At 47.9% G+C, this 25,248-nt stretch overlaps 8 protein-coding genes across 8 annotated transcripts; 5 read left to right on the forward strand and 3 right to left on the reverse strand.

The window, feature by feature from the left end:
- Positions 1 to 1,150: 1,150 nt before the first annotated feature.
- On the reverse strand, positions 1,151 to 2,023 carry AO090003000252 (uncharacterized protein; the record flags this gene model as incomplete). The annotated part of the gene is made up of 2 exons (XM_001819410.3): positions 1,151 to 1,961; positions 2,013 to 2,023. 2 exons carry the CDS (start codon positions 2,021 to 2,023, stop codon positions 1,151 to 1,153), a joined length of 822 nt encoding a protein of 273 aa, XP_001819462.3.
- Positions 2,024 to 4,659: 2,636 nt separating this feature from the next.
- AO090003000253 (uncharacterized protein) lies at positions 4,660 to 6,475 on the forward strand (the record flags this gene model as incomplete). The annotated part of the gene is made up of 4 exons (XM_001819411.3): positions 4,660 to 4,837; positions 4,893 to 5,043; positions 5,124 to 6,372; positions 6,440 to 6,475. 4 exons carry the CDS (start codon positions 4,660 to 4,662, stop codon positions 6,473 to 6,475), a joined length of 1,614 nt encoding a protein of 537 aa, XP_001819463.1.
- A 2,962-nt stretch (positions 6,476 to 9,437) lies between these two features.
- AO090003000254 (putative MFS sugar transporter) lies at positions 9,438 to 11,118 on the forward strand (the record flags this gene model as incomplete). Its single annotated transcript, XM_001819412.1, has 3 exons — positions 9,438 to 9,531; positions 9,596 to 10,872; positions 11,005 to 11,118. The coding sequence occupies 3 exons, from the start codon at positions 9,438 to 9,440 to the stop codon at positions 11,116 to 11,118; spliced, it is 1,485 nt and encodes a 494-aa protein (XP_001819464.1).
- A 1,581-nt stretch (positions 11,119 to 12,699) lies between these two features.
- AO090003000256 (uncharacterized protein) lies at positions 12,700 to 13,283 on the forward strand (the record flags this gene model as incomplete). The annotated part of the gene is made up of 3 exons (XM_023234802.1): positions 12,700 to 12,810; positions 12,870 to 13,121; positions 13,239 to 13,283. The coding sequence occupies 3 exons, from the start codon at positions 12,700 to 12,702 to the stop codon at positions 13,281 to 13,283; spliced, it is 408 nt and encodes a 135-aa protein (XP_023089888.1).
- A 1,643-nt stretch (positions 13,284 to 14,926) lies between these two features.
- Positions 14,927 to 17,112, forward strand: bipA (Hsp70 family ATPase KAR2; the record flags this gene model as incomplete). Its single annotated transcript, XM_001819414.3, has 4 exons — positions 14,927 to 15,108; positions 15,168 to 15,332; positions 15,386 to 16,491; positions 16,547 to 17,112. 4 exons carry the CDS (start codon positions 14,927 to 14,929, stop codon positions 17,110 to 17,112), a joined length of 2,019 nt encoding a protein of 672 aa, XP_001819466.1.
- Positions 17,113 to 17,482: 370 nt separating this feature from the next.
- Positions 17,483 to 18,134, reverse strand: AO090003000258 (DUF967 domain protein; the record flags this gene model as incomplete). The annotated part of the gene is made up of 2 exons (XM_001819415.3): positions 17,483 to 18,022; positions 18,099 to 18,134. 2 exons carry the CDS (start codon positions 18,132 to 18,134, stop codon positions 17,483 to 17,485), a joined length of 576 nt encoding a protein of 191 aa, XP_001819467.1.
- Positions 18,135 to 21,899: 3,765 nt separating this feature from the next.
- Positions 21,900 to 23,163, forward strand: AO090003000260 (putative C6 transcription factor; the record flags this gene model as incomplete). The annotated part of the gene is made up of 2 exons (XM_023234803.1): positions 21,900 to 22,618; positions 22,644 to 23,163. The coding sequence occupies 2 exons, from the start codon at positions 21,900 to 21,902 to the stop codon at positions 23,161 to 23,163; spliced, it is 1,239 nt and encodes a 412-aa protein (XP_023089889.1).
- A 409-nt stretch (positions 23,164 to 23,572) lies between these two features.
- AO090003000261 (zinc-dependent alcohol dehydrogenase) lies at positions 23,573 to 24,858 on the reverse strand (the record flags this gene model as incomplete). The annotated part of the gene is made up of 4 exons (XM_001819417.1): positions 23,573 to 24,054; positions 24,108 to 24,186; positions 24,245 to 24,612; positions 24,693 to 24,858. The coding sequence occupies 4 exons, from the start codon at positions 24,856 to 24,858 to the stop codon at positions 23,573 to 23,575; spliced, it is 1,095 nt and encodes a 364-aa protein (XP_001819469.1).
- Positions 24,859 to 25,248: the final 390 nt, after the last annotated feature.

Below are 25,248 nucleotides of genomic sequence, written 5' to 3' on the forward strand. Positions count from 1 at the left end.
GTCGGTCAAACCTAATCTTGGATTCTTTATAGTGCCGTCTAAATCTAGAGAATCACAATCAATAAGTCAAATAATAGTTACAAAAGCATCTATCTGGATGCTCTTTGTGCCCCATAGCTTAGAGCGTTGGAACCTCGACTTGGACATAATTGAGGATTTATTTTTCCTATGAAAGCGAAATACCGTGTCACCTACATATATCAAGGGTAAAAGTATAGCCAAAGGCACTGATGTAATGCTATATCTTGCTATCAAGCATCTATACGTGGAAGTGCTCCATAGGCTTAGAGAGGTTTAGATGACCAAATAGGTATCGCGAACCTACGTACTGAGTCTCGTCGTATCTATAATCCTATCAGAACCTTTTATAATATATGCTGTGCTATCTCAATACTCAAGCTCAGGCTTAGCAGAAAGCATAATGCAGCGAATCTCCTAGAGTCACAGGCTATCTGACAACCGTTGTCCTAGAGTTGGGAATTCATAGAACATTAATTGATTTGCTGCTTGTTGAAGGGCGGATCTCTCAGGTTCTAGCTTCCAGGGATCACATGCTTTTTTGATGCTAAGCTCTTTAACGTCTCCGTGGTCGAGGCAGTGCAAAGCATACCTTTACCAAGCGCATTACATTTGCCGCTGTCATTTTGGATTCGGATGCTTCCTTGGTGGCCCCGCATCCCCTAATTTGTAAAAGTCAACGTTAGCTCTTCTATCCCAGTACCAAATACGTTAGTGATATCGTCAGTACCATTCCTTCGAGCAACACTATCCTATCAAGAGAAATCACTATCGCATCTCTGAAGCTATTGCCGTAGCTCAATGTCGTTAATATTGGCAGTGCGAGTTCTTCGGGCCTATCAGCAGGTACGATAGCGATTCGGTTGCCGCTGGTCCCCATAACCTCTTGAACAAATGATCCTAACTCTGTACAACAGCAGTAATAGAACACTGTCAATATTAGAAGAAGATAGGACCGTGAAAGACTTATATAAATAAAGATGTACTCGTGCAAGCTGGCGCAACATTTCCACGTGGACAGGGAGTCCTATGCCATGGCTCCCGATTCCAACCGTGCCCGTTAAGTACTTGGTGCTTTCGAGGTTCTCGTAGCCTTTGGTGATGATGTTTCTGTGGCCCTTCCTTATAGTAATCAAGGCGATGCCACGCTCATGTCCCATTGCCTTCCATTTGTGCTGGCTGGTTCTGGTTTGCTCGGTACCAAGCTGCTAGGTGAGATGCATAAAAGCTCTCCGCCAGCGTTACCTGGTGAGATACAGGCGCCGGGATGATTCATAGTACTGAAAATAGCGTCCCAATGAGGTCGAAAGATATCTTCGCCCTGTAGTGTCTCCATCCACAGGATACACTTAATGCGGACGAGGACGTCGTTCCAATTACTCAGTCGTAGAGAAGCAGCCATAATCCGCGCTCTCTCTATAAACCACTGATAGTCAGGTGTGCCAGTTGAGGCCACCAAGCCGATTGCAAGAAGCCAGGCATCAAGCGAACCATACACACGAGGGGTCGATTCGAGTTGCTTGAGTTGATCTATAAATCGGATGACAATGCTATGCATCATGGCAGCATGTGAGTAATACGTTGGCCCATGAATGATGAACATGTAGAGTATGATTGCGTAGCGGATGCATTCGGTGATCGACGACGAGTGAGAACTTTCCGTATCCGGTGCTGTAAGTAGAAGTCGGTGTATGACAAAACAAGTGAGGTCATGAAGTCGTGTGGTTGGGAAATGTATCCGTTGCGCCTGCTGGAAGGCACTACGAAGACGGACGAAAACATTCCTGACTGCGTAATCGACTTCCATACTGATGAGCTCGGATAAATCATCGTAAAGGGCGGTGGGATCCATCTGCCATTCTGGAATAGGCGGTATGCCATCTCCAATGCCGACATCATCTTGGGTCTCGAATTGAGGATGGCCCATGACGATCATCGACACCCTATAGTGCATGTGAATAGTATACCCTCAAGGTGAACAAGGAGGCACTTACCAGCTAATCATCCTCGCGGTAAGTGGGCTTGTTTGTCTTACTGAATTGATACCACCTCGCATGTTGACCAGTCTTATTGCTCCGTCAACATGCATTTGGCTGACCTTGATATTGCCCTTACCAAACTGAAGGTGGTGTGATATCAGCATTCAATTCGTAAGGAAGATATGAGACTTAGAGAAAGAATGATTCATAACGGGATCTCACTTCGATAGCTGCCAAAGTAATTACTGAGTTCATAGTTCCATCCTGTACCGCCAGCGACGTGTCTTGAACTTTGCGCCGCAGTAAAGAGACGGAGTCGGCCATGAGAAGTTCCGAGGTTTGGAAGCCCTTCTGGGCCAACAACTCCTCATCAAGACATGCCGTCTGCAGCGAGACATGAAATAGTGCCGGGTCGCCCAGAGCAAGTGGCCACCAAGAGATGAGAAACGGATTCGTCGTTGGATTTAGGTCGAGGGGATAATATTGAAAGGCGATCTTGTGGATAACTGAATTTGGTAAGCTCAACTTGGATCGACGACATAGAATAAAGACGTACGTACAGCTATAGATGAGACGTTGTACGCGTTCGCGGGGAAGTCTCGTCTGCGGGTATGAATCGAAAGGATCGAGAGACCCAAATCTGTAGGCGGTTAAAGTGCCGGATGTCTTGAGGGGTCTTGATGATCCGCCATCTCCCCACCCGGGAGCTGCCGGCAACGCTGTCAGAGGCTCATTCGCATAGTTGCACGGGACATCGCGCTTGACACAGCGTGAGCAACGCGGCGTGCGGAGGTCGCAACTATGTTTTGATTTGGCACACGCAGTACAGGATCGGCGAAGAGTTTGGCGCATTTTGGCGAAGGGAAGTTGAGTGTAGGTGGAGACAGCCGGAAGACTCAGGTACCAAAAGGTACGTGCTGTCGAGCCGCGCGCCAAGAGCACAAATACCCATAAATAACTCTTACACCAACAACACCCCCACTTTTACCCGATGTCATTTCTCCAGATCCATTTCACCTTCGAGGTACAATCTGTATATCGAATTCTCAAGCTTCAATTTCTAAAATATTAGAGGCGAATTCAGTTCTACCCGAAAGCCAACCTCAGCTTACTTATCACTCTATACAATCAGCTACTGTGATATTTTTAGTGTTAGAAAATCTTTATATATATTGTATCACCCAAGAGTAAACCGGCAAACAGAGTCGATAACTGATCTCTTTATGACGCTATCTACATACTATATCATCTAGTAAACACGCTTAACACGGATATTACTTCCTCTAACAGACATATGTATCGTATAGTACTGACATCTGACCTAAGTTGAATCTCTGTTCTCGGCGCTTCAGCCAATTGTCGCTTCTTGAAGCTATCCTTTATGAATAGCAACATATATTGAGCCCCAGAAAAACGAGCATATAGTAGCGGGAATATTCCGCTCGAGAAGAAACCCACACGGTCTAGAGCTTCTTTCGTATCATCGTCAAACTTCACCTTCAGATCCACGTTACAATAACAGATGGCCGGATGGCTAGCCCGATTCAAGCAGCAGTACAATAGCAAGTACTGTATATACCTCGAAGGGGTTTGTCAGATTTGATTCCGCTTCTAGATCTCACTCGTCAACCATATGACGTAGAGTCGTCAAGACATTTTAAGCTTAACAATCCTGGTCTACTTTGTTAAGCGTATGCTTGTTCTTAACCCGGCATAGCTTCTAATTCGGCTGCTGATTTCGTACTTCTAAAACCAATGAAGTGACAGCCTAGGTGAGTCCTTGTCTGGTCATGTGAGTATTTATCCTTCCCTAGCTTTACGAAAGTAACTATGGAATTCGTAGATTATTGAAGTGACCGCCGTTTGGGGCTATCGATTGTTATCGGCGTCTCAAATCTTTTGCATACCATAAGATGTAATGAATCATCGAGGGTTGGTTCTTTAAGAGGCTCGCTCCACTTTCCAAAATAGCCGAAGCTTTGAACACTACATAGCTGTTGACGATGTATTTAGGGTACCGAAGGGCAAGATACGTACGTCAAAAATTCCATTCTTTCGACCAGAAGGAGTGAGACGATCACATGAAGGGCTCGAGAACGCCGAATAGGGGTATTTGGTTACTCTGGACTGGCAGTCTGGGATATAATGGCAACATCGAATATCTTGGCGATATTCTCAAAGAATCCTATAGGCAGGAATAGACCGTTACTGAGCACGCCACTTGGGCAATCATCATTCCGTGGTTGGTTCACTTTATAATTTGACAAGGATTCCAAAGTAGTGTGGCCGAAAGAGGACTAGACCCCGCCGACTGCATCTGTACGGCTTTCGGAGTCTAGTCCTAATAGGGTAATGTATGTACTAGGATGCGATTCCCCTCATCTCCAATCTCACGCCATCACCACAAAATTTTCCAGGACTCATAACCAATTGGTCCTAAGTGTGGGTCGAGACGTTCAATATTCTCCCCTGTTCTGTCAGGGGAACAGACCACCTACCTTTGGCCCGCGCTAGAAGGGGAGGGATGTTATCTCTAGTTCGATCATTCCTGCAGCGTTACGATCCACCCGCGGCCCAGAAGACCGATCCCATCTCCCTATAATAAAGTCCTGGTGAGCCCCTTCCTGGCTTGCCAGACGTCGGGAAGAGTGCCTCTACCACAATGGACGCCAAGATGGCTACTGAGATCTTCAACACCACCAGCGCGCAGCCTGAGTCGCCGCAGTCATGGGCCTACAAGACTTCCCAGTTGCAAGGCGCCCTACCAGATTTTCTGGCAGAATGGTCCGCCTGGCAATACGTCGTGACGTTTCTGGTTGGTTTAGTGCTGTATGATCAAGGTAATTAGCAATGCCGATAACAGGAGCTCGTTCATCCTGCTGACTTGGTCTCCAGTCTTGTACCTCAAGCGAAAGGGTGCCCTCCCTGGTCCTACATTCAAAATTCCGCTCATGGGCCCATTTATCCAAGCGATTCATCCAACTTTCGACGGGTATCTTAGACAGTGGGCGAGTGGTCCTCTCAGCTGTGTATCCATCTTTCACAGGTGTGTTCTCGCGTTCATCGTGATTATGCCAGAACTCGATAAACTTGTGTAAGCAACCGTACTCACGCCTCACGTTGCAGATTTGTCGTCCTCGCTTCCGACCGTGATCTAGCCCATAAGGTTTTCAAGTCACCTGCATACGCCGAGCCATGCCTTGTACCGGTTGCGAGAGACATCATAGGCCACAAAGCATGGGTTTTTCTTCAGGGTAGAGACCACGCTGAGTACCGGAGAGGTTTGGTCCCTCTGTTCACCAGCAGGGCCATAGCCACCTATCTTCCAGTCCAGGAGAGAGTATTGGATGACTACTACAACCAGTTCGTTGCCGCTACCAAGGCGAACCAAGGCAAGCCGATGGCATTCATGACCCTGTTCCGCGAAATCAACTGTGCGCTTTCCTGCCGCACCTTCTTCGGCGATTACATCTCCGATGACCAGGTGAAGAAGATTGCCGATGACTTCTACCTTGCCACTGATGCCCTCGACCTGGTCAATATTCCTCTGGCAATGTACGTCCCCTTCACCAAGACCTGGCTAGGGAAGCGGACGGCCGATGCTGTTCATCGGGTGTTCGCCGAATGTGCAGCTAGATGCAAGGCAAATATGGCGAAAGGTGCGACGCCCACGTGCATTGTGGACCATTGGGTACTCCACATGATGGAGTCCAACCGTTATCGCGAGAGAGTCGCCGCCGGGGAGACCAACTTGGAGAAACCCAAGAATATGATTCGCGAGTTCACAAACGAGGAAATCTCAGACACACTGTTCACCTTCCTCTTTGCGTCCCAGGATGCGTCCAGCAGTGCCACAACTTGGCTGTTCCAGATCCTCGCCCAGCGGCCCGATGTACTCGATAAACTGCGAGAAGAGAATCTGGCCGCGCGGGGCGGTGATAGGAACAAACCCTTCGATCTCCCCATGTTAGAATCCCTCACCTACACAAACGCAGTCATCAAGGAGCTCCTCCGTTACAAGCCACCCGTCATCCTCGTTCCCTACCTCGCAACAAAGGACTTCCCCGTAACGCCCGACTACACCGTCCCCAAGGGCTCCATGATCATCCCTTCCTGCTACCCAGCTCTCCACGACCCAGAAGCTTATCCCAACCCCGATGTCTTCGATCCCGAACGTTGGATAAGCGGAGACGCTGAGTCCAAGACCAAGAACTGGCTCGTCTTCGGTGCGGGGCCACATGACTGCCTCGCAAGAAAGTACGTACCACTGTCCTTAGCAGGTATGATTGGAAAAGCATCGTTGGAACTCGATTGGGAGCATCATCCCACGCCGAGGTCAGAGGAGATTAGGGTGTTCGCTACGCTGTTTCCGATGGTAAGTACTGGCTACTCTAAGTTTTTACTATATGCTCTGGTTCGTAATTTGCTGACTGTCATAACAGGATGGATGCAATCTGGTTTTCAAGAGGCGGCCTTAGTATGGCACATCGCAATTTGGACTTCGATACTGCTAAGCCGAGGGCGAGGCACCTGTAAAAATAAAAGTTTGTAATAAAGTATAATGATAATAATTCACCCATTAACGACTCAGAGTTCCTGATTTATAAACTGCTTTCAGAATGTACAGTGCCTGGGTATCTGCTACAAGTGATCCTACCAGATAAAAGTAACCTTCAATAAATGTAAAATCTTATCGATCTAGCATTCGTCTCTGGAATAACTCCCATTGTGAGAGTTGTCTAATCCAACGTCTTTAGAGTTATTGTCTGGCTGAGCCAGAGGTTTCCACTTCTTCAATCCATCGCCGCGTTTGGTCTGCCAGCAGTTCGCTGTGCTCTCTATCCTATGGCGTATCCTAGGCTTGACTTGGATCAAAAGTAAATGTGGTACAGGGGTACTGGTCCTATTAAATTGAATGCACGCGTCGTTTACTAACACAAGTATCCCTTTGCTCCTATTTGTTCGAGTGGGAGGGAAGTACTATTCTCGGTTTATTCACTAATGCACCGGACATGCAAGGAACAAGGGACTAGTTAGGGTAACTCTGCCTCGGTCTACCATGAAATATAGATGTACTCCACCTGGTAAGCTTCGCCTAGTAAGGCCTAGCTTTCTCGTATTCAGTTTGACTTCGTGAGTGGAACCTTTAAGGTCCTATCCACAATAATAGTCAATATATGGCCTGTATCCTTCTGTCTCTGGAAAGCTATAGATCTGATAATTTATGTCATTCTATTATCGAAACTCGCTGTTTAACTCATATAGCCAGGCTTTTTACCATGCATTATGTACATGCATAATGTGCTCAGGGAAACTTCCAAACTACTAGGGAATATTCTATATTCTGGGTCGTCTCTGGATGCATCAAAGAAATAGAACTTGCCATTTGCAGTTATAGCGAGGTTGTAATTAGCAGCCAATAATATGTGTTGCTTATCATATGCAAATTTGTTTCGGATGATAGGTCGTGGTTGGCGATCACTTCTCGTATCGATGCCTCTACTACGGAGCACCGTCGGAGTTGAAATCCTGCGAGCCACTGGTAACTCCCTGCATTTAACCGGATGCTACGTACTAGGCAGCCTCGTATTAATTGCTCTGAGCCGCTGTCTAGTGTAAGATTATCCTTGTGCCAAGTGATATCAGTCATGCTTATTCGGAAGCACTAGTACGTTACAATTGTTCAACGTCCAAGCTTATTCTTCTTGCTCTACGCTGCGTCTAGGCATATAATGTAGCGCCATCATATTAAGAACAAGTCTGAGGCCTGCAGATATCAGTCCAATACTTCCTCACTACTTGGATTGTATGTTAATGCTCACATCTCTTGTATTCCTCGCAGTTCATATGTCCCTGACCGAGTTATAAGCCAGAATCCCCACCAGGCATATCCAAATCCCAACATCCTAACTGGCTGGAGGTATTCCCTGTACATCACGTCTGTGATATGCAGTTCAGGCATCGATCAAAGCCCCAGGCCGCCATGTCTGCCTTCCATTCCAGGCAACCCCAATTCCCCTTTTCGGTTACCTGACGCAAAGAGATAAGGGAATTCGATTCTAATACTAACGCAGGAGCCCGGATGGCGCAGTGGTAGGTCCGCCTGACCACTGACCCCAGGCTCCTTGATTCGAGTTCCGGTCTCGACATGTAAAATCCTTCGGGGTTTTCGTAACCCTCCAGAACGCCCTAGGTTGAGGCGAGAAGGTTGGGTGAGCTTTTTGTAGTTTTATTTTATTGAACTGATCTATCACTTTTTCTCTCTCTGTTTGTCTTTTTCCTATTCTTTTTGTTATCCGGCTTGCTCATTTTCTTCTTCTCTTTCTGTTAACTTGGTTTTGTGGTCTTTTTTTGAGCGTGAGTGCCTGAGGTGCTAAGGCTAGTAATGCCGGGTACCTGGACTTGGTGTTAGGAAACCGCGGCATCCTAGTATCCTATCATTCTAATGCATCCTTTCCCTCAGATAATCACGATTCTCATCCTTCTGCCTCAGAAGCTGCTTTCCTGGGTCATCCCCTGATAGCGTTGTCTTTAGTCGAGTCAGGCTTCAGAAGCTCCATAGATGCGAATCTATCGATGCTGATTCCGTGCAGGAGTGGTTAGACCCTAGGAGGTATATACACGCTTTTATTAATCTTTTCTCTATCTATGCTGATGGTCTAGCTAGATGACAATCTCCTAACAGCAATGTATACAGTATCCGGAGTGGAGGCCTCGTCCATTACTCTATGGGGAATCCATGTCGATCATCGCCTTTTTGTGGGGTAATCGACTCCACATTCTGATTGTGAACCTACGATCAAGTACCGCGACCGCCTCTAACTTGAGAAGACTGTGTTACTATCTATTCCCCAGGAAATATGCTTCTTTCAATGGAGGGCGATATTAGGTACTACATCAACCTCGCCGATCAGCATATATTAGTCCATCTCGGCCAGCGTAAGCCCCGACCTGACGCTCTCGAGCCGTCTCAAGCACGCCATCCAATCCATAGTTCGACCAATCCGCAGCCAACCAGTCTCGTCGGAACACCCAAATCAAAACCAACTATTTCCTTAGAGCATCGACCTACCTCTATCTTACTATCCCAAGTCCCGAGCGGGGAACAGCACGATCTACCGATAACTTGCTCTTTGTGGTTTAAGGCTCCCAGAAGCGACCCATGACTGCATCTTATTGCACCATGGATTTCATACCATATGTTGTTCTGTCACCTAAGTGGATAGGTAAACTCCTAGCCTCCCCACAGCCTTGTGCAAACGACACGCGGCAGCGGCAGTTGCGCAAGGGGTGACAACAAGCTTCTGGCGGCTCTCTCAGTTGCCTTATATTCTATTGCGCCCTGCTTGGCTTTTCTTGTTAGTCTCTTGTCCATAAGTCTACCAGAAAAGTTGCGCTGCGGCCATTATACCGAGAAGTAGGCTTGTTCAGAACAGAGCCATGGGTCGCAAGCTCGGCCTCTTCCGCGCCACATACTTGGCGTCTGCCAGCTGTATGGGCTCTTTTGCATTCGCATTTGACACGGGTGTTATTAGTATGTCGGAAGCAACTGTACATACCTTGACCGAAAAAAATGTTTGTCTAACTCAATCATGCAGGTGGTGTCCTCACATTGCCATCCTTTCAGCGTGACTTCCGATATAGTACTTCGCAGAAAACGACAGTCAACTCCAACGCGGTGTCAATTCTTCAGGCTGGGGCATTTTTCGGATGCTTCTTCACAATGCCTATAGCCTCGAAGCTGGGCCGCCGCTCTGGACTCATTCTGAGCTCACTTGTGTTCACCGTAGGGACCATCTTACAGATTATTAATGCCCATACCCTGGGAACTTTCTACGCTGGCAGAGTGATTGCCGGACTTGGTATCGGCGCCGCCACTACGTTGATACCTATGTATGCAGCAGAAATGGCCCCTAAAGAGATTCGAGGAAGACTCGGGGCCTGTTTCCAATTGTTCTTTGCCACGGGAGTTATGGTCGCATATTGGGTTACTTACGCTGTATCGAAGGACCAGCCAGATGCCACGAAGCAATGGCAGATTGCGTTGGGGCTGCAATTACTGCCGTCCACATTGCTTCTACTCGGCATGTGCACAGTTAAAGAGAGTGCTCGGTGGCTTGCCGCAAAGGGTAAGAAAGATAAAGCATGGGAGTCGTTGAAATGGGTTCGTGGAGGTGAAGAAACTGAGGAGCTCCAGAAGGAATTTGATGAAATCATTGCGGGGATCGAGGAAGAGGCTCGTGTCAAGGAGAATTTCACCATCCGCGAGCTTCTTCTGCCAGTGAATCGTTATCGCATTTTCATTGCTTTTACAATTCAGCTATGCGCCCAGTTAACGGGAAACACATCGCTCGCTTACTATGCCAATCAGATCTTCGAAGCCGTGGGAGCGGAGGGCGAAGCTAAATTAGTGACCGGCTTTTTTGGCGTGGTCAAGGTAGTCGGAGTCTCTATTTTCCAACTGTTTGTTCTGGACCGTGTTGGAAGACGAGTTCCATTCATGGTTGGAGCATTCGCAATGGGTTCGTTTATGCTCATCATTGCATGTGTTCTGGCGACCCATCCCACACAATCGGGCGGGTCCAACTCTTCGCCAACGAAAGCGGGGATCGCCATGATTATCATGACCTATGCGGAGGCCTTTAGTTTCAATATGTCCTGGGGGCCTCTCCCGTGGTTGTATGTGGGTGAGATCTTCTCTAGTCGCACACGAGAAGTGGGAGTAGCCGTCGGTGCTGCGTCGCAGTGGTTGTTCAACTTTATGATGTCGCAGATAACGCCACACGCCATCACCAACATCGGTTGGAGAATGTTCCTGATGTTTGCGATTTTCAACTATGCGATCATAGTATATTCATGGTTCTTCCTGAAAGAGGTATGTTCAAAAGTATATTTCTTTGTCTTCTTTCATTCTCTCCTAAGGGGGGGCATTCTCCAAGCTCTGGGATGTGACTCTGCCGTTTCGAAAGCCAAAGGAGAACCAGCTAATGGTCTACTCTCTATTCAGACATCCAACCATTCATTGGAAGAAATGCAAGCAGTCTTTGGGGGAGGTGACCCCCCAAAGGAGGCCAGTCTCGCTGGAGAGAAGGGCGAAATTGACGCCACGGTGCGACCATGAGTGGGACGCTTGTCCACATGACTGTTGACAGTGCGATTCCATAATCAGTACTCTTTAGGAGGGATTAGTTATAGATCAAATTTTTTAAAAAAAAAAATGCTTTAAGGAGGAGTCCCAGTGATTTTGTAGAAGCTGAATCTAACTCCTTGGCCCCTGTGCCAAAAACCGTTGGAAATAAGCACATTGTAGATGAGCAGCAGTCCGAATGGTGGCTCACTTTGGGTGCAAGTCGACGAGGTGTGGGGAAAAGTCCCCATGGGGACCAACGCATTTCCTTTCCCTTCGCCCCTCGGCGTGTTCATCGAAAAAATTCGGGTGACTTCGAGCCAAAAAAACAAGACTAAGGGTTGCGGAGTTGAGCCAATTGGCTCGATCTGGGTTCGGGAACATGTTTAGTGTTCAGCCTAACCTAGGGACGCCTGTCCCGATGAGAAAAGGAGCAGGAACCTCCACCAGGAACGGAGACATGGCAACACCCACATTGGCCAAGATGACCGGTACGAGGCATTTAAACGGTCTAGCCTCAACCCGGTCGGGGGAAACCCTCGTCGTCCAGGAATTAGGCTTTGGTTGTCGCACCATATTAACCGGTGGAAATTAATGGACGTACGACTATCCCCGCAATTAGTACGAATACGTCTGGCCTCGTACCACAGGAGTTCCTCGTCGAGCGTCTACCTGCCGACACTAGTTACTGTACTTACTGCACCCCAGAAACCATATTTCTTTCCACGTTCCAACCCGCACGTGCCCATGCTTACACCATGAATTCTTTTTATATACTTGATCCATTCTTCTCACGCGCCGCAAGTTCGACAGACAAAAAATCATAATCAGTAACCCAACCAGCCTGGTCATGGTCTTTCCCCCTCTCAATGTCTCCGTCTGAGGATCGTATCACCCGGCCCACAGATCCTGATGATCTTGTGTTGGAGGCCTGGGGACAGGGCCTCATGGTCGGTTCCCTGGTGGTGATGGCCGCGGTGACCTTTGCGAACATGAAAAGACACATTCTGTTGCATAAACTGATATTCGCCGAGGTATGTTATGATCTTGATGTGGTAGACTTGTGATCCCCGGAACTTTCCACAGTATCCTCTGTGCGCGGAGTGCTGACGAGTCGCGATGCCATCTAGCTTATTCTCGCTATGGCCCATGGCACCTTCATCTTCCCCAAAGAACCCGCCTACGGATGGTACCTCTCCTGCAGTGCTATCGGACTGAATGTATCCTGGACTCTACATAATGTCATTGCGTGGATGAAGAACAAGCCATTCCTGAGTCGCAGGGTTTCACAAGCTTATATCATCACGGTCCTGCTGGTCCAGCCATACTGGGTGGTCGAAATCTACGCCAATTTCACCTACTTCAATAACATTAATAAGATCTTCCTCACGACAAGGCCAATGGAGCCGCTCTTCCGGTAATCTCACCCTCTTCTTGCTTCCATCCACATCATGCTGATCAAGTCACAGGGACCCCTGGTGGGTCTTCACCACCTGTTCACTCTTCTACACTATTAAGCGCTTATACAATTTTGGCATCATTGAATTGGTAACTGTGAGCCCACGGTTCGGGATTATGCTAGCATCGATGTGCCTTTCCATTGCGTTCATTATCATCGATACGTGTGTCGTTCTGAACGCTTTCCCGGCCCATACGCTACCTACTGGAGTTGAACCATTCTGGAAGGTAAGCTCTCCATCTCAGATAATCCTCCGGTGGACAGCTACTAAATTACATTTGAACAGCTGTCATTTATCTTCAAATGTCTCTGTGACACCGTCATCCTCGACGACTTCAAAACAGCACTTGATCGAATGCGAAACTACTGGCTACGGAAACAGGCAAGGAATGGCGAAGTCCTTCTTCCAGAAACTCAATACGAGCCCGGCAGTCGCAGACATGAAGAGGATGACCTCGAGGCGTTTGGTAGTGGGAGACGGGGCAGTGGACTCAGAAAGCCCGATTCGGCGGTCCCGCGAGTTCACACAAGGGAAGATGTGGGTATAGCTCTTTGATTATGCATATGTAATCCTGCATTTTGTTTGCTGATGATAATGATTAACTCGATGATATCCACCCATTGTTTCTTTTGTTTGAAAATATACTTTGGTTAGGCGAAAATCTTAGGAGTTGATGCACTTAATTTGGTCACTGTCTGAGGTAACAAAGGTCCTTCTATCATAACGTGCCAAAAAATCCTATTAGATGATCTGCGGCGAATGATGTAAAGGTTAGATTCTTTATCTCTTTAAAATAGTATTGGCCAGCCTTAGCGTATCCTTATGTCAAGATGCGACACAAAGACCACGCGGTAGTCAAAGAAAGCGTTCCTTCAAATAATCTGTATTAGAGGGCCTAGAACCTTTGTTTTACCTTTTTGTCCTTTTTCATTTATTTATGTTTCAAAACAATTTGACCCGAAACTTCGACATCCCGTTTCATGTTTTCGTTTCATATTAACCGAACAAGAAGCACTTCCTCAAGTGTTTTTAGATATGGCAAACCGCGTGACAGCGCCACCATTCTTTGTCTGAGAGAGAACCCTACGCAGATCACGGAAAGCGTTTTCAAAGTCTATCTATAAAAAGAATTCATATGCTTGGTTAATTTGATCAATGATATCCGTATAATCAAGCGACTTGCTTGCTTTCATCCTATCTGATAACCTCTGAAAAACTGGTTTCAACTCTTGCAAGACGTTTGTTGTCTCTACTATCTATATATTGCCACAACGCTGGCTTCAATCGTTCTTAGAACTTCATAGAAACAATGAGGTGGCAAATGTTCAAAATTGAAGGCTGAAATACATCCACTAAAAAAGTAATAGGGTGACGATGAATAATTCTGCAGACAGTTGCGAGTTGCTTTTGAGACTACTGATAATAGTGTGATGACCTTGAACTTTACCTGTCATATTCATTCGGGAATGTCGTAAGGGGTGGGTTCAGTACAATGAGATGTCTAATGATAGACTAGTCTATTGTCAATAGTCCGTTGAGAAGCATGACATGGGACGTGATACTAAACAGTAAATATGATATTGTTACGATCTCTATGTAGAATAGATAGTAGTAGGGGTGTCATCCTCCATTATCTGACAAGCAGATACCAGCATGTGGCCACGTGTAGTGATGTTGTGCAAGTCATTAAGCTGCAGAGGTCATGACTTCACAGTGACTAGAGTTGAGTAACTTGAGATATGGAAAGTACACGGTGTACTCAAGGTACAGTACAATTGGAGGTTGACGACGTCCTTTGTCCACGTATCCTAAAGGAGCATATGGCCGGGGGGCTGAAAAATAGGGCAACTTCAAGAAAGATTACCTAACAGGGGCTTCTAGCCAATGAAACACATTTCTAGTATGTTCGGTGGACCGCTTGCAGAAGATCCATGAACACTTTGGGGCAATTTCTACGGCAGAATACAGGGCGGTGGCCAAGGCGGATGGGTCATTCTGGTCCCTGAAAGGCGATGCACCAATCACAACGCGAGGAGTAACCTGCAGAGCGATGGCCGTACCAGCCATGCTGTCCTTTTCTCTGGCCTCAAGCATTTTAAAAAAGCTGATCTCTTCCTCTCACGTCCTTCGTTCAGCAACTTCTCTCTTTTGCCTCAACTTTCCCTTCCTTCCCCCTTCCATTCCGTCGCCTGTGGTTGGGTTCTCTTTTTCTTCCTTTTGCTTCTCTTTCTTGAATACAGGAAACTGTATTGAAGCACAAGGGATTTACTACCAACACGTCTCCCGATAATCACACGCGTGCCCCTTGGCGAAGACCACCACTCGATATACACATAGGCACAATGGCGCGACTATCGAGTCGCAACGGTGCGGCCAAGCCGTTCACTGCTTGGACTACCATCTTCTACCTTCTCCTTGTTTTCATCGCGCCCCTGGCATTCTTCGGTACCGCACACGCTGAGGAGGACTCTGTCCAAGACAACTATGGAACTGTAATTGGTATTGATTTGGGAACAACCTACTCGTATGTTCTACAGCTGTGAGACAAGATAAAGGCGTTGCAATGACTAACTCCATCAACAGTTGTGTTGGTGTGATGCAGAATGGAAAGGTCGAGATTCTCGTCAACGACCAAGGAAACCGTATCACTCCTTCCTACGTCGCTTTCACCGATGAGGAACGCCTGGTCGGTGACGCCGCTAAGAACCAATACGCCGCCAACCCCGTCAGGACCATCTTTGACATCAAGTGAGTTTCTCGGGTTGGTTCGTATCATGAATCGGTGTGCTAATGTTTCCCAGGCGTCTGATTGGTCGCAAGTACGATGACAAGGATGTCACCAAGGACACCAAGAACTTCCCCTTCAAGGTTGTCAACAAGGATGGCAAGCCTGTCGTGAAGGTTGACGTGAACAAGACCCCCAAGACCTTCACTCCTGAGGAGGTTTCCGCCATGGTCCTCGGAAAGATGAAGGAGATCGCTGAGGGCTACCTCGGAAAGTCTGTCACCCACGCCGTCGTCACCGTCCCCGCCTACTTCAACGACGCCCAGAGACAGGCTACCAAGGACGCTGGTACCATCGCCGGTCTGAACGTTCTCCGTGTTGTCAACGAACCTACCGCCGCCGCTATCGCCTACGGATTGGACAAGACTGGTGATGAGCGCCAGGTCATCGTCTACGATCTTGGTGGTGGTACTTTCGATGTCTCCCTTCTCTCCATTGACAACGGTGTCTTCGAGGTTTTGGCTACCGCTGGTGACACTCACCTTGGTGGTGAGGACTTTGACCACCGTGTCATGGACTACTTCGTCAAGCAGTACAACAAGAAGAACAACGTTGACATCACCAAGGACCTCAAGTCCATGGGTAAGCTCAAGCGCGAAGTCGAGAAGGCCAAGCGTACTCTCTCTTCCCAGATGTCTACTCGCATTGAAATCGAGTCTTTCCACAACGGCGAGGACTTCTCTGAGACCCTCACCCGTGCTAAGTTCGAAGAGCTGAACATGGATCTGTTCAAGAAGACCCTCAAGCCCGTTGAGCAGGTGCTCAAGGACGCCAAGGTTAAGAAGTCCGAGGTTGACGACATTGTCCTTGTTGGTGGATCTACCCGTATTCCCAAGGTCCAGGCTCTTCTCGAGGAGTTCTTCGGTGGCAAGAAGGCCAGCAAGGGTATTAACCCTGATGAGGCTGTTGCTTTCGGTGCTGCCGTCCAGGGTGGTGTCCTTTCCGGTGAGGCCGGTACCGAGGATGTCGTTCTGATGGACGTCAACCCTCTTACCCTCGGTATCGAGACCACTGGCGGTGTCATGACTAAGCTCATCCCCCGTAACACCGTTATCCCTACTCGCAAGTCCCAGATCTTCTCCACCGCCGCTGATAATCAGCCTACCGTTCTTATCCAAGTTTGTAAGTTTACCTTCTGGACGAAAGCCTTCTAGCAACCCACACTAACTGATCATAGATGAGGGCGAGCGTTCCTTGACCAAGGATAACAACCTCCTCGGCAAGTTCGAGCTTACCAGCATTCCCCCCGCTCCCCGTGGTGTTCCCCAGATTGAGGTCTCCTTCGATTTGGACGCCAACGGTATCCTGAAGGTCAGCGCCAGCGACAAGGGCACTGGCAAGGCTGAGTCCATCACCATCACCAACGACAAGGGTCGTCTCTCCCAGGAGGAGATCGACCGCATGGTCGCTGAGGCCGAAGAGTTCGCTGAGGAGGACAAGGCCATCAAGAGCAAGATCGAGGCCCGCAACTCTCTGGAGAATTATGCCTTCAGCTTGAAGAACCAGGTCAACGATGAGAACGGCTTGGGTGGCCAGATTGATGAGGACGACAAGCAGACCATCCTGGACGCCGTCAAGGAGGTCACTGACTGGCTCGAGGACAACGCTGCCGAAGCCACCACCGAGGACTTCGAGGAGCAGAAGGAGCAGCTGTCCAACGTGGCCTACCCCATCACCAGCAAGCTCTATGGCTCTGCTCCGGCTGATGAGGATGACGAGCCCTCTGGGCATGACGAACTGTAAAATATTTAGAGGGATGTATGGAGTTTTATCTTGCTTTATTGGCTGGTTTGAATCATTTTTTATTTGACCTCGACACATGAGGTGGCAGGAATAGCATGATACCTTGAATATTATCTTACTAGCATCAATCACAGCATTCTCCATCCCCAGTTGTAAATCTGTTTCAACAGGTAGAAACTAGGCTAGTCTCCCAAATGGCAGAATTCCTAACTGTTATATTGTACCTCACAAGTTTTGAGTCAAGAATGTGGCATGCAATTCAATACTGCCAATATTAAGCCGACTTCAAAAATCCGACTTCCCTAGTACACACTATATATATACACGAAGTAGCTGATAAACTAGCTATACAACTAAACCAACTAAGCCATCACTGTCCACCCTGCTGGATAAACTCTTGAATGGTCTCCAAAACAACCTGATGGTCATCCTCCTGCTTCAATCCACTAACAACCACCACGCCAATAACACCATCCACTCCCTTCACCCGCACGGGGAACGCCCCACCATGGATCGCGAAGTCATCTGCCGCCCCTCCACCACCGGTACTCGTCAAGGCGTGCTTCCTCACAAACGCCGCCTCTACCTGATCCGCCCCCAAGCCAGTGCTCGTTAGCATCTTATTCCGCATCAGCCAGCTCGACACTCCCCACCGCAGCACGGTGTTGCGCTTCCGCCGCACCCACACCTCATTATCGGCGAAGGTCCCCGGTTCCGTGGCGGCTTGGAATACAACATGTGGCTCGGACCCGCCGGTTGGCGCAATGGAGATGAGAGCCGGCTTGCGCTGGTCCGCGGGGAGAGAGAGGATTCGGGATCGGAGCGCGAGACCGAGCGACCAGGCTGTGTTGGAGGTGAAGGAGGGGAAGATGACGGCGGCGGAGGACTCTTGGGCTGTGAGTTCGCGGGGCTGCGATTTTGTGTTAGTATGTGATTGTATATGGTAAATTTTGTATAGGCGTGGTGGGGAATTGAGGGGAAGTTACATCTTTGCTCGCGGGGGCGAGGGGCTTGTCTTCCATTTTGGTGGTGTAAGGTTGTTCAATTGAGAATCTGGTATTTGTGTGTATGGAATTTAAAGATCAGTGATTGAGAAAAATTCCAGGGCTCTTTATATTTTGTATAGTTATTCTGGGTGGGGATGTTCATGACCACCGATTTAGATCTCATGACGTCGGTTCCGTAGGAGATTTAGACGTTGTGCTGGATGGACCTTCCCAATGGTTGGGTGGATTCGGTACTAAACTGCTTCTGGTTAGCGGCCATGCTATGTCTGTTTCTGGATTGGGTTGTCTAGGACAAAATAGTCTTATGATTGAGATCCTCTACTTCAAGTTGACTTGTAGATGGCTTGCGATACTTCGGGATGTGAGACATAAATTGGAGCAATATGTCTCGGCAGAAGCTGCAGTGACGGTTTCTGTGTATTTAACTGTCCTTCCCAATTCTAGCTGACAAGACTCCGGCAGGCAATGTTCCCACTCTTGTTTCTGGGTCATCGGCCAGATGAGGAATAGTCTGCCAAAAACTCCAAGCCTTCCGATGAAGGGTCCACGGCAACTGTCGACCAACAGGCCGAGTCGGTCGGTATCAATGGATAAAGTCTTCGCAAGCCGAAATTAAGAACCAAGGCATCGGTATGAGGTCCAATTGATCAAGACGGGCCGATACTCTGCCGTGGATCCGTAAATTCCGGCCGAAGGAAGAAGGATACCAGTCCTGTAGCCATCCACTCCGCCGGCACATACTTTACTTCGTTGCTTCTTTGTTCGGCATATGAGTCCGCAGTCTGGCGAAGCCCGACCTGGGCGCCCGCGGAAGGCTTGCGATTCATGTTATTTGCGTAAGGTGAGCAAGTGCTATCGGTATCCGCGACCGTTCACTCAAAGGTAGCATGGAGGTGCTGATTTGATCGTAGATTAAATGCGTTGAGAAAAGCAACGCCGCTAAATGCGATTGGTGTCTACATCAAGGGCTAGAATGCACGTATATAGGCATAGATGGTCGACGAAAGCGGAAAGCAGATGATCCTTCTGAGTAGAACAACCCCTCATGCTATCCCACAATTTTGCTGCCTCCGACGCGACTAATATCACGCTGGTAGAACTGAATATACGCAGAAACACGCACATGCTAAGATTCCTGACGAGTACGTCTCGGTGTTCCATAGTGCTCGTCGATCAGAGACGAGTGAGTAGGAATCAAGCTCTAAGATGTCGTCTATAGCAGCGGCTAATGTTATGAACAGATGGAAGCACCTCTGTTGGTGGTTATGCGAGCCATCACCTTCCTCAGGATCAAGTTGTTGAAAGTCATGAGCTCAGTAATTATGACGGGGGCTTGAATGCTCAAGACAATAGTAGCGCATTCTTTCGATATTATGGGATCCCAGTTTTCTCCCCCATGGGGCAGAAGTGGATTCAGTCCCACCGTCGGACTTCTGAGATACTTAAGACACTTCTGTCATTTGGCCTCCCCTGGGCGAGTTATCCTTCTCACTCAACCTCAGAGCAGGAAGCAGGTGGCAAGTCATGTGGAACCCCCGTGGAATTACCCGACAGGTTCGTCACTGAAGCATGCATAGCCTTCTATAAGTGTGGTAAAGTTGGCCTGATCTACCCTATAGCCGACATGTCCCTTTTGGAGGATTCAGTGAAGACCGCCTATTCTCCTTCAAGTGATGAGTCTCCTCAAGCACTCTCCATTGCTAAAGCTTTTGTACTTTCCTTCGTTACCTTTTGCTCCGCTGCAGATCGCAGGGAGCATATGTCATATCCAGTCGATGGTGAGCGATGTGCCTTTGAGGCTGAAAGTATGCTCTCCACTGTCCATGATCCGGCACATAGTCTTGGTAAGTTACAAGTTCTTTTGCTACTTGTAAGTGTTCCCTCCTTTAGCATCTGCTTTGAATATCAATACTCCCCCATAATACTCTCGATACACGAGCTAATCATGAAGAAGCTTCTATTTCACTTCTCGCAGGGAAGATTAGAGCTGGCAAGAGAGCTGATGATCTCTATCGCTCGCTCAGCGAACGATCTATCTCCAGCCATGAGGCTCTCTGAACCTCCTTCGAGTCCAGAAGGAACGGTGACACCATGCTGTACTAGTTACAAAGAATCTGTCTTTCGAACCCTCTATTGGAACATCTTCATGCTCGATAAGGAATTGGCCTTCCGGACGGGTACACCAGTTCTTATGCTTGCCGAATCTTTGATACCCGCTTCACTAAACACGACGGAATCACCAAATGAGTACCTTTCAAAACTATTGCCTACGCACGACCCTCAAAATTATCGTTCGGAATCTTCCATATCCCATTTAAAGCACAGCTTGATTATGTCAAGGGTATACTCGGAGCTTTATGGACCACAATCTCTTAAGAAACCCGACACCGAAACACTGAGAACTATCCGCGCTCTCGACGATGAGCTAGAAGAATGGCGGCTCTCAGTGCCCAGAGCTTGTCGACCCACCCTTCACATTTCCGATCTCCCCACACAATCCACTACAGACGTTGAACTTCTCCTGATCAATCTGAGGTATCACCACAGCCTAGGATGCATCCATCAAGCAGTGAGTCGATGCCAACCATGCGGTCCCATGACAGAGGCTCTTCGATCGAGCCTCAACCTGTCAGTTCGAGCAAGTGTTTCATCTCTGGAAATCCTGTGCGCCACACGCTTCACCCTAAATAGAGAACTCTTCTGGTATGGTACCCTGAAACCCTAATATTTGTGCTAGGATGCACATCTGACATCTCATCAGGTTCATTTGTTTCTATCTTCTTTCGGCGATCTTAAATTTACTATGTAAGATCATCACCGAACCTTTCGATTTCGATAATCCGGAATGCATGAGGATTCTCAAGGATACACCCGTAATCCTACGTGAGATGGATACTCATCAATTGACTTCCACCGAGAGACGACATTTGGATCTTATGATTCTTCTTAGTTCGGAGCTCAGTGCTATGGTAGAGGGTAGTAGTGTTCGGAATGGTTCATAGCATGGTGTTTCTTTTCTCTTTCAGTGTTTCTGTGATCTTGTAAATAAGGACATCTGTACCTTTGGTTGACTCAAGATCCGCCAAATGGTAGTTTTGTCTCTATATTAGATCTACATGCTATGTCATCCTCACCCTCGATGGAACAATATATCGATGACTGTGCGCTATATCTCTTGCAAGAAACCCAGGTTTGGATGTGTATCCACTCAATAGGTCAAGAAATTACTACTCTCAGTTTATACCGATAGGTAGACAGATCTAAGTATTTTGTCATACTAGATCACACCTATAGATTGACTCCCATACTGAGGTATACTATTCCCCTTGCTAAAAACAATTACAATTTTACCGTCATAATAGATGGACATAGTATGGCTACGACTGAACAAATAAGGATATCTTTGCATTGTGCGTGTGCGTCTCGTGTGCCTTTAAAAGACAGTGGGGATCTTAGGGATAGCAGCTATAAATGACACGACCTATTCAGTCACTGTATCACGATCAATTTCACAGTAGACCTACTTAGTTACTTCTGCAATAGCATTAATAATCAAAATCTCACAGTGACCGACATTTAATATAGCTCCAACGAAGAATATTCTACATAAGCCCTAGATCCCATAGTCGACGGTCTAGATGCATGCACAGGTCCAGTGACCGACAATCAATTTCCCCTCACTCCAACACTCTCTCCGCATACACTTGCCATACATTATCCCCCATCCCGTTCTCCACTACAGCCATACCGTGCCTCCTACCATCACATACTCCGCACTCCATGCGCCCGAAACTCACCAAGCGAGCCTGCGACGAGTGCATTACCCGCAAAGTTAAATGCAGCGGCGCCTGGCCCTGTGACACATGTCGCAGTGCTCCAAAACAGGTGAAATGCACATACCTCAAACCGGCGCGTAGAAGAGGTCCGAAAGTTAGACGTCAAATGGGAAATATCGAGTCTGTGAGCTCCGTTTCGGAGACAAATGCTTCCACTTCGTTGAATGGGGGTGCTTCGAACGAAAGTCATGATGGACACAGGACGATCTCTCGGCCAGTTCTCGAAAAGGTGGTGCGTTGGTACCAGCATTCATCGTACAGTGTTTGGCCTGTGATTGATGCAGAGGTGCTTGTGTGGCGATTCGCGGATGGTGATGGCTATGATACTAGCATTTATTGTCTTGCCACAGCGCTTTGCGCAGCGACGATGGCGCAGTTGCAGCTTCCGCCGTTGATAGATGATGGAGGACTTGTCGATTGTGCGGCAATGGCAAGTGAGTGCATAAGGGTGCGTGAGGAGAGCAATTATAGAGAAAATCTCGATATGAAGAGTATTCTTGTTTCTTTTTTCTTGCATGTCTATCATGCCAAGATCAATAAGCGGAATTCGGCAATGATGTTCATACAAGAAGCTATCTCTGGAGCGAGGCTTTTGAAATTAGATGAGTGGGACTGTGGCACGAGGGCCGGTGATGATAGAGTCATTGCGAACGACGAGATTTTGTTCACTCTTCTTTGGGTCACGGAGAGGTAACGTCACCTTTGTGTTTGCGAATGCGGGTAAAGTGGATGTTGATCTTCTCAGGGGCTATGCAATGCATCTTGGACTCTTGCCATCGTATACAAGTCCGATTCGCTTACCGGAGAGAATATATTTAGCAGGCAATGAGTATGCTCAAGGCTTACTGGAGCTAGCTAGGCTCTTCGCGGCTTTTGATAGTGTCTCTCTTAAACGGAGCACCGGCACTTTGAACCCTGATGCCATCTCGGTCGATTGCCTTACAGAGACGGAAGCGGCGTTGTCCATGCTTTCGCTAGGAGAGGGTGGCAGGGCCTCTGTCCGTATGGCGGACTATTGCATTACCAGGGAATGGATGAGGACTATCATCTGGCAGGAAGCATTGTCTCGACAGATGTTATCCTCTAAAGCGTACGCTGAGCTTCTTACATTCAAATTCCCAGCCCGCGTCAGTCGTGATCTTTTGTATTCATTACAAGGTTTCTCCGAGTCTGATTTGTTGCCTCTAGGCCGTGATCAGGTATGTTAGCCTCCTTCTGTTTTGACCGTAGTAGTAACATGAATGCAGTTGTTAAAATGTTTCGAAGTCACAAACTCACTTGCCGATGTTGTTTTACATACGCCCTCAGTTCCATCATATGAGCTTCGATTAGGACCTCAGGACTTTCTGCATGCTTTGTACCAAAAGCTTCTCCCGTTTTTAGAGCAAGATGTTATGCTTAAGTCTATCTTGCATGCGAAGACGGCCGAAGCTTTGGTGACCGCACCTGCTCGGTTGTTAAGATTCTATCATGAACAAACAGCGGATGACGAGAGCACTATGAATGAGTATTTGGATCTCCGTATATAATGCGGATAAATTCAATTCACAAGGGCTCGACGAGACTTCATAACTAGTCGCACACGCAGAATACTCTCTCTGTGGATAATTATGGATGTTACTCCGATACCTGTAGCACGATCCTTCCTGCAATATCACCGTTCTCCATCTCTTCATATACCTGAGGCAACTCTTTAAACTTTCGGACTTTAATTTCGGGTTTCACCACGCCACGGCGGACCAAATCGACAGCCTCCATGCATTCCTTCAGTGAGCCTACAAGATTTCCGGTGATCCTAAGTCCCTTGATCACAATGGTGCAGATCGGCGTCTCCAACACCGGTCTGCCTGGAGGAATGCCAACGCAGCTCAGCGTTCCGCCGACACGTAGCATTTCGCAGGCGTGAGCAAAAGCCTTCGCGCTTCCGGCTGTAACTACGACAGCGTGCGCCCCAAGCCCAGTGATTTCATGGACGCGCTGGACAGGGTCAGTCGAGGTAAAGTCAATAAATTCAGTGGCTCCGAGGCCAAGGACAAAATCACGTTTGTCCGCGGCATCAACACCAATGACCAATGCTCCTTGAGCTTTTGCATATTGAACTGTTCAAATTAATATCATATCGAAGCATGCAGCTCTAATTTCGGCGGCTCACCAGCCAAATGCCCAAGGCCACCTCCAGCCCCAACAACGACCAGCCAGTTTCCAGCTCTGATGTTAGCATTTAGAACCGCCTACATAGGGTGTCAGCATCTCTTGCGGTAGCAACAGGGACATGGCGCAGCCACTGACCTTATAAGCTGTAACACCGGCACACAAAACTGGTCCAATGACCACCGGGTCAATATCATCCGGCAAGATCGTCAGATAATCCGCATCAAGTGCAATGAACTCTTGGAAGCTGCCATCTTCATGGTGCAAATGATTTGTACTCTTGATGCAATACTGTTCCGTCCCGGCGAGACAGAACTCACAACGTCGACAGATCCGACTTGAGAACCGGATTCCCACAAGGCCTCCGACCTTCAAATCAGAGCCACATCTGGGCCCGAGTGCCACGATCCGGCCAACCCCTTCGTGGCCACCGACATGAGGTAGTTTGATCTTGGTTATGGGGTCGCCAGATGGACCAGCTGCAGTACCGTTCTTTGTATGGAGGTCTAATATCTGCAGATTAGCATATTTGCATATAATCTGAGTCACCTTTGCTATAATAGTGAAGGAAAATATAAAAACTCACCACTTTGACAAACACCTGTATACAAGACCTTCGCCAGGACTTCATTCTCTCCGGGTGTAGGAACTGGATATCCCTCACGAAACTCAACGTTTCCACCCAGCTCCGAAACCAGAGCTACAGTTTGAGTGGAAGGGATAGGATCAGAAGTTGGCTGACGGGCACCCATGATGAATCTAGATATTGTCTTTTCAGTTGTCTCTTCAACCACTCGATGGAGGACGAGAGTGGAAAGCCATAGTATAAATAGGTCTCTGGGTTCCAAACGTGAACCATGTTCGTCTTCGTACTCGAATACTGGGTGAATGGTCATACGCATCGCTCCTTCCTATTATAGGATGGAGCTTGCTGGATGGCAATTCTCCAATTGGTTGCTTTTGCCATGGGGACGTGGTAAAGCTTCAACGCAGCCCGGAGAATTGCGCGGGAGGTCAACTCCCTGTAATTGCCAATACTGTAGATTTGAAAATTACTCATCGGACAAGTTCTCTGTTCTATACAACGTACCAGAACTGAAAGCTTCCCGTACATCATTTTTTATAATTTCCTAATTGATTAG

The sequence above is a fragment of the Aspergillus oryzae genome, chromosome 2 (assembly GCF_000184455.2).
Source record: "Aspergillus oryzae RIB40 DNA, chromosome 2".
NCBI lineage: Eukaryota > Fungi > Ascomycota > Eurotiomycetes > Eurotiales > Aspergillaceae > Aspergillus > Aspergillus oryzae.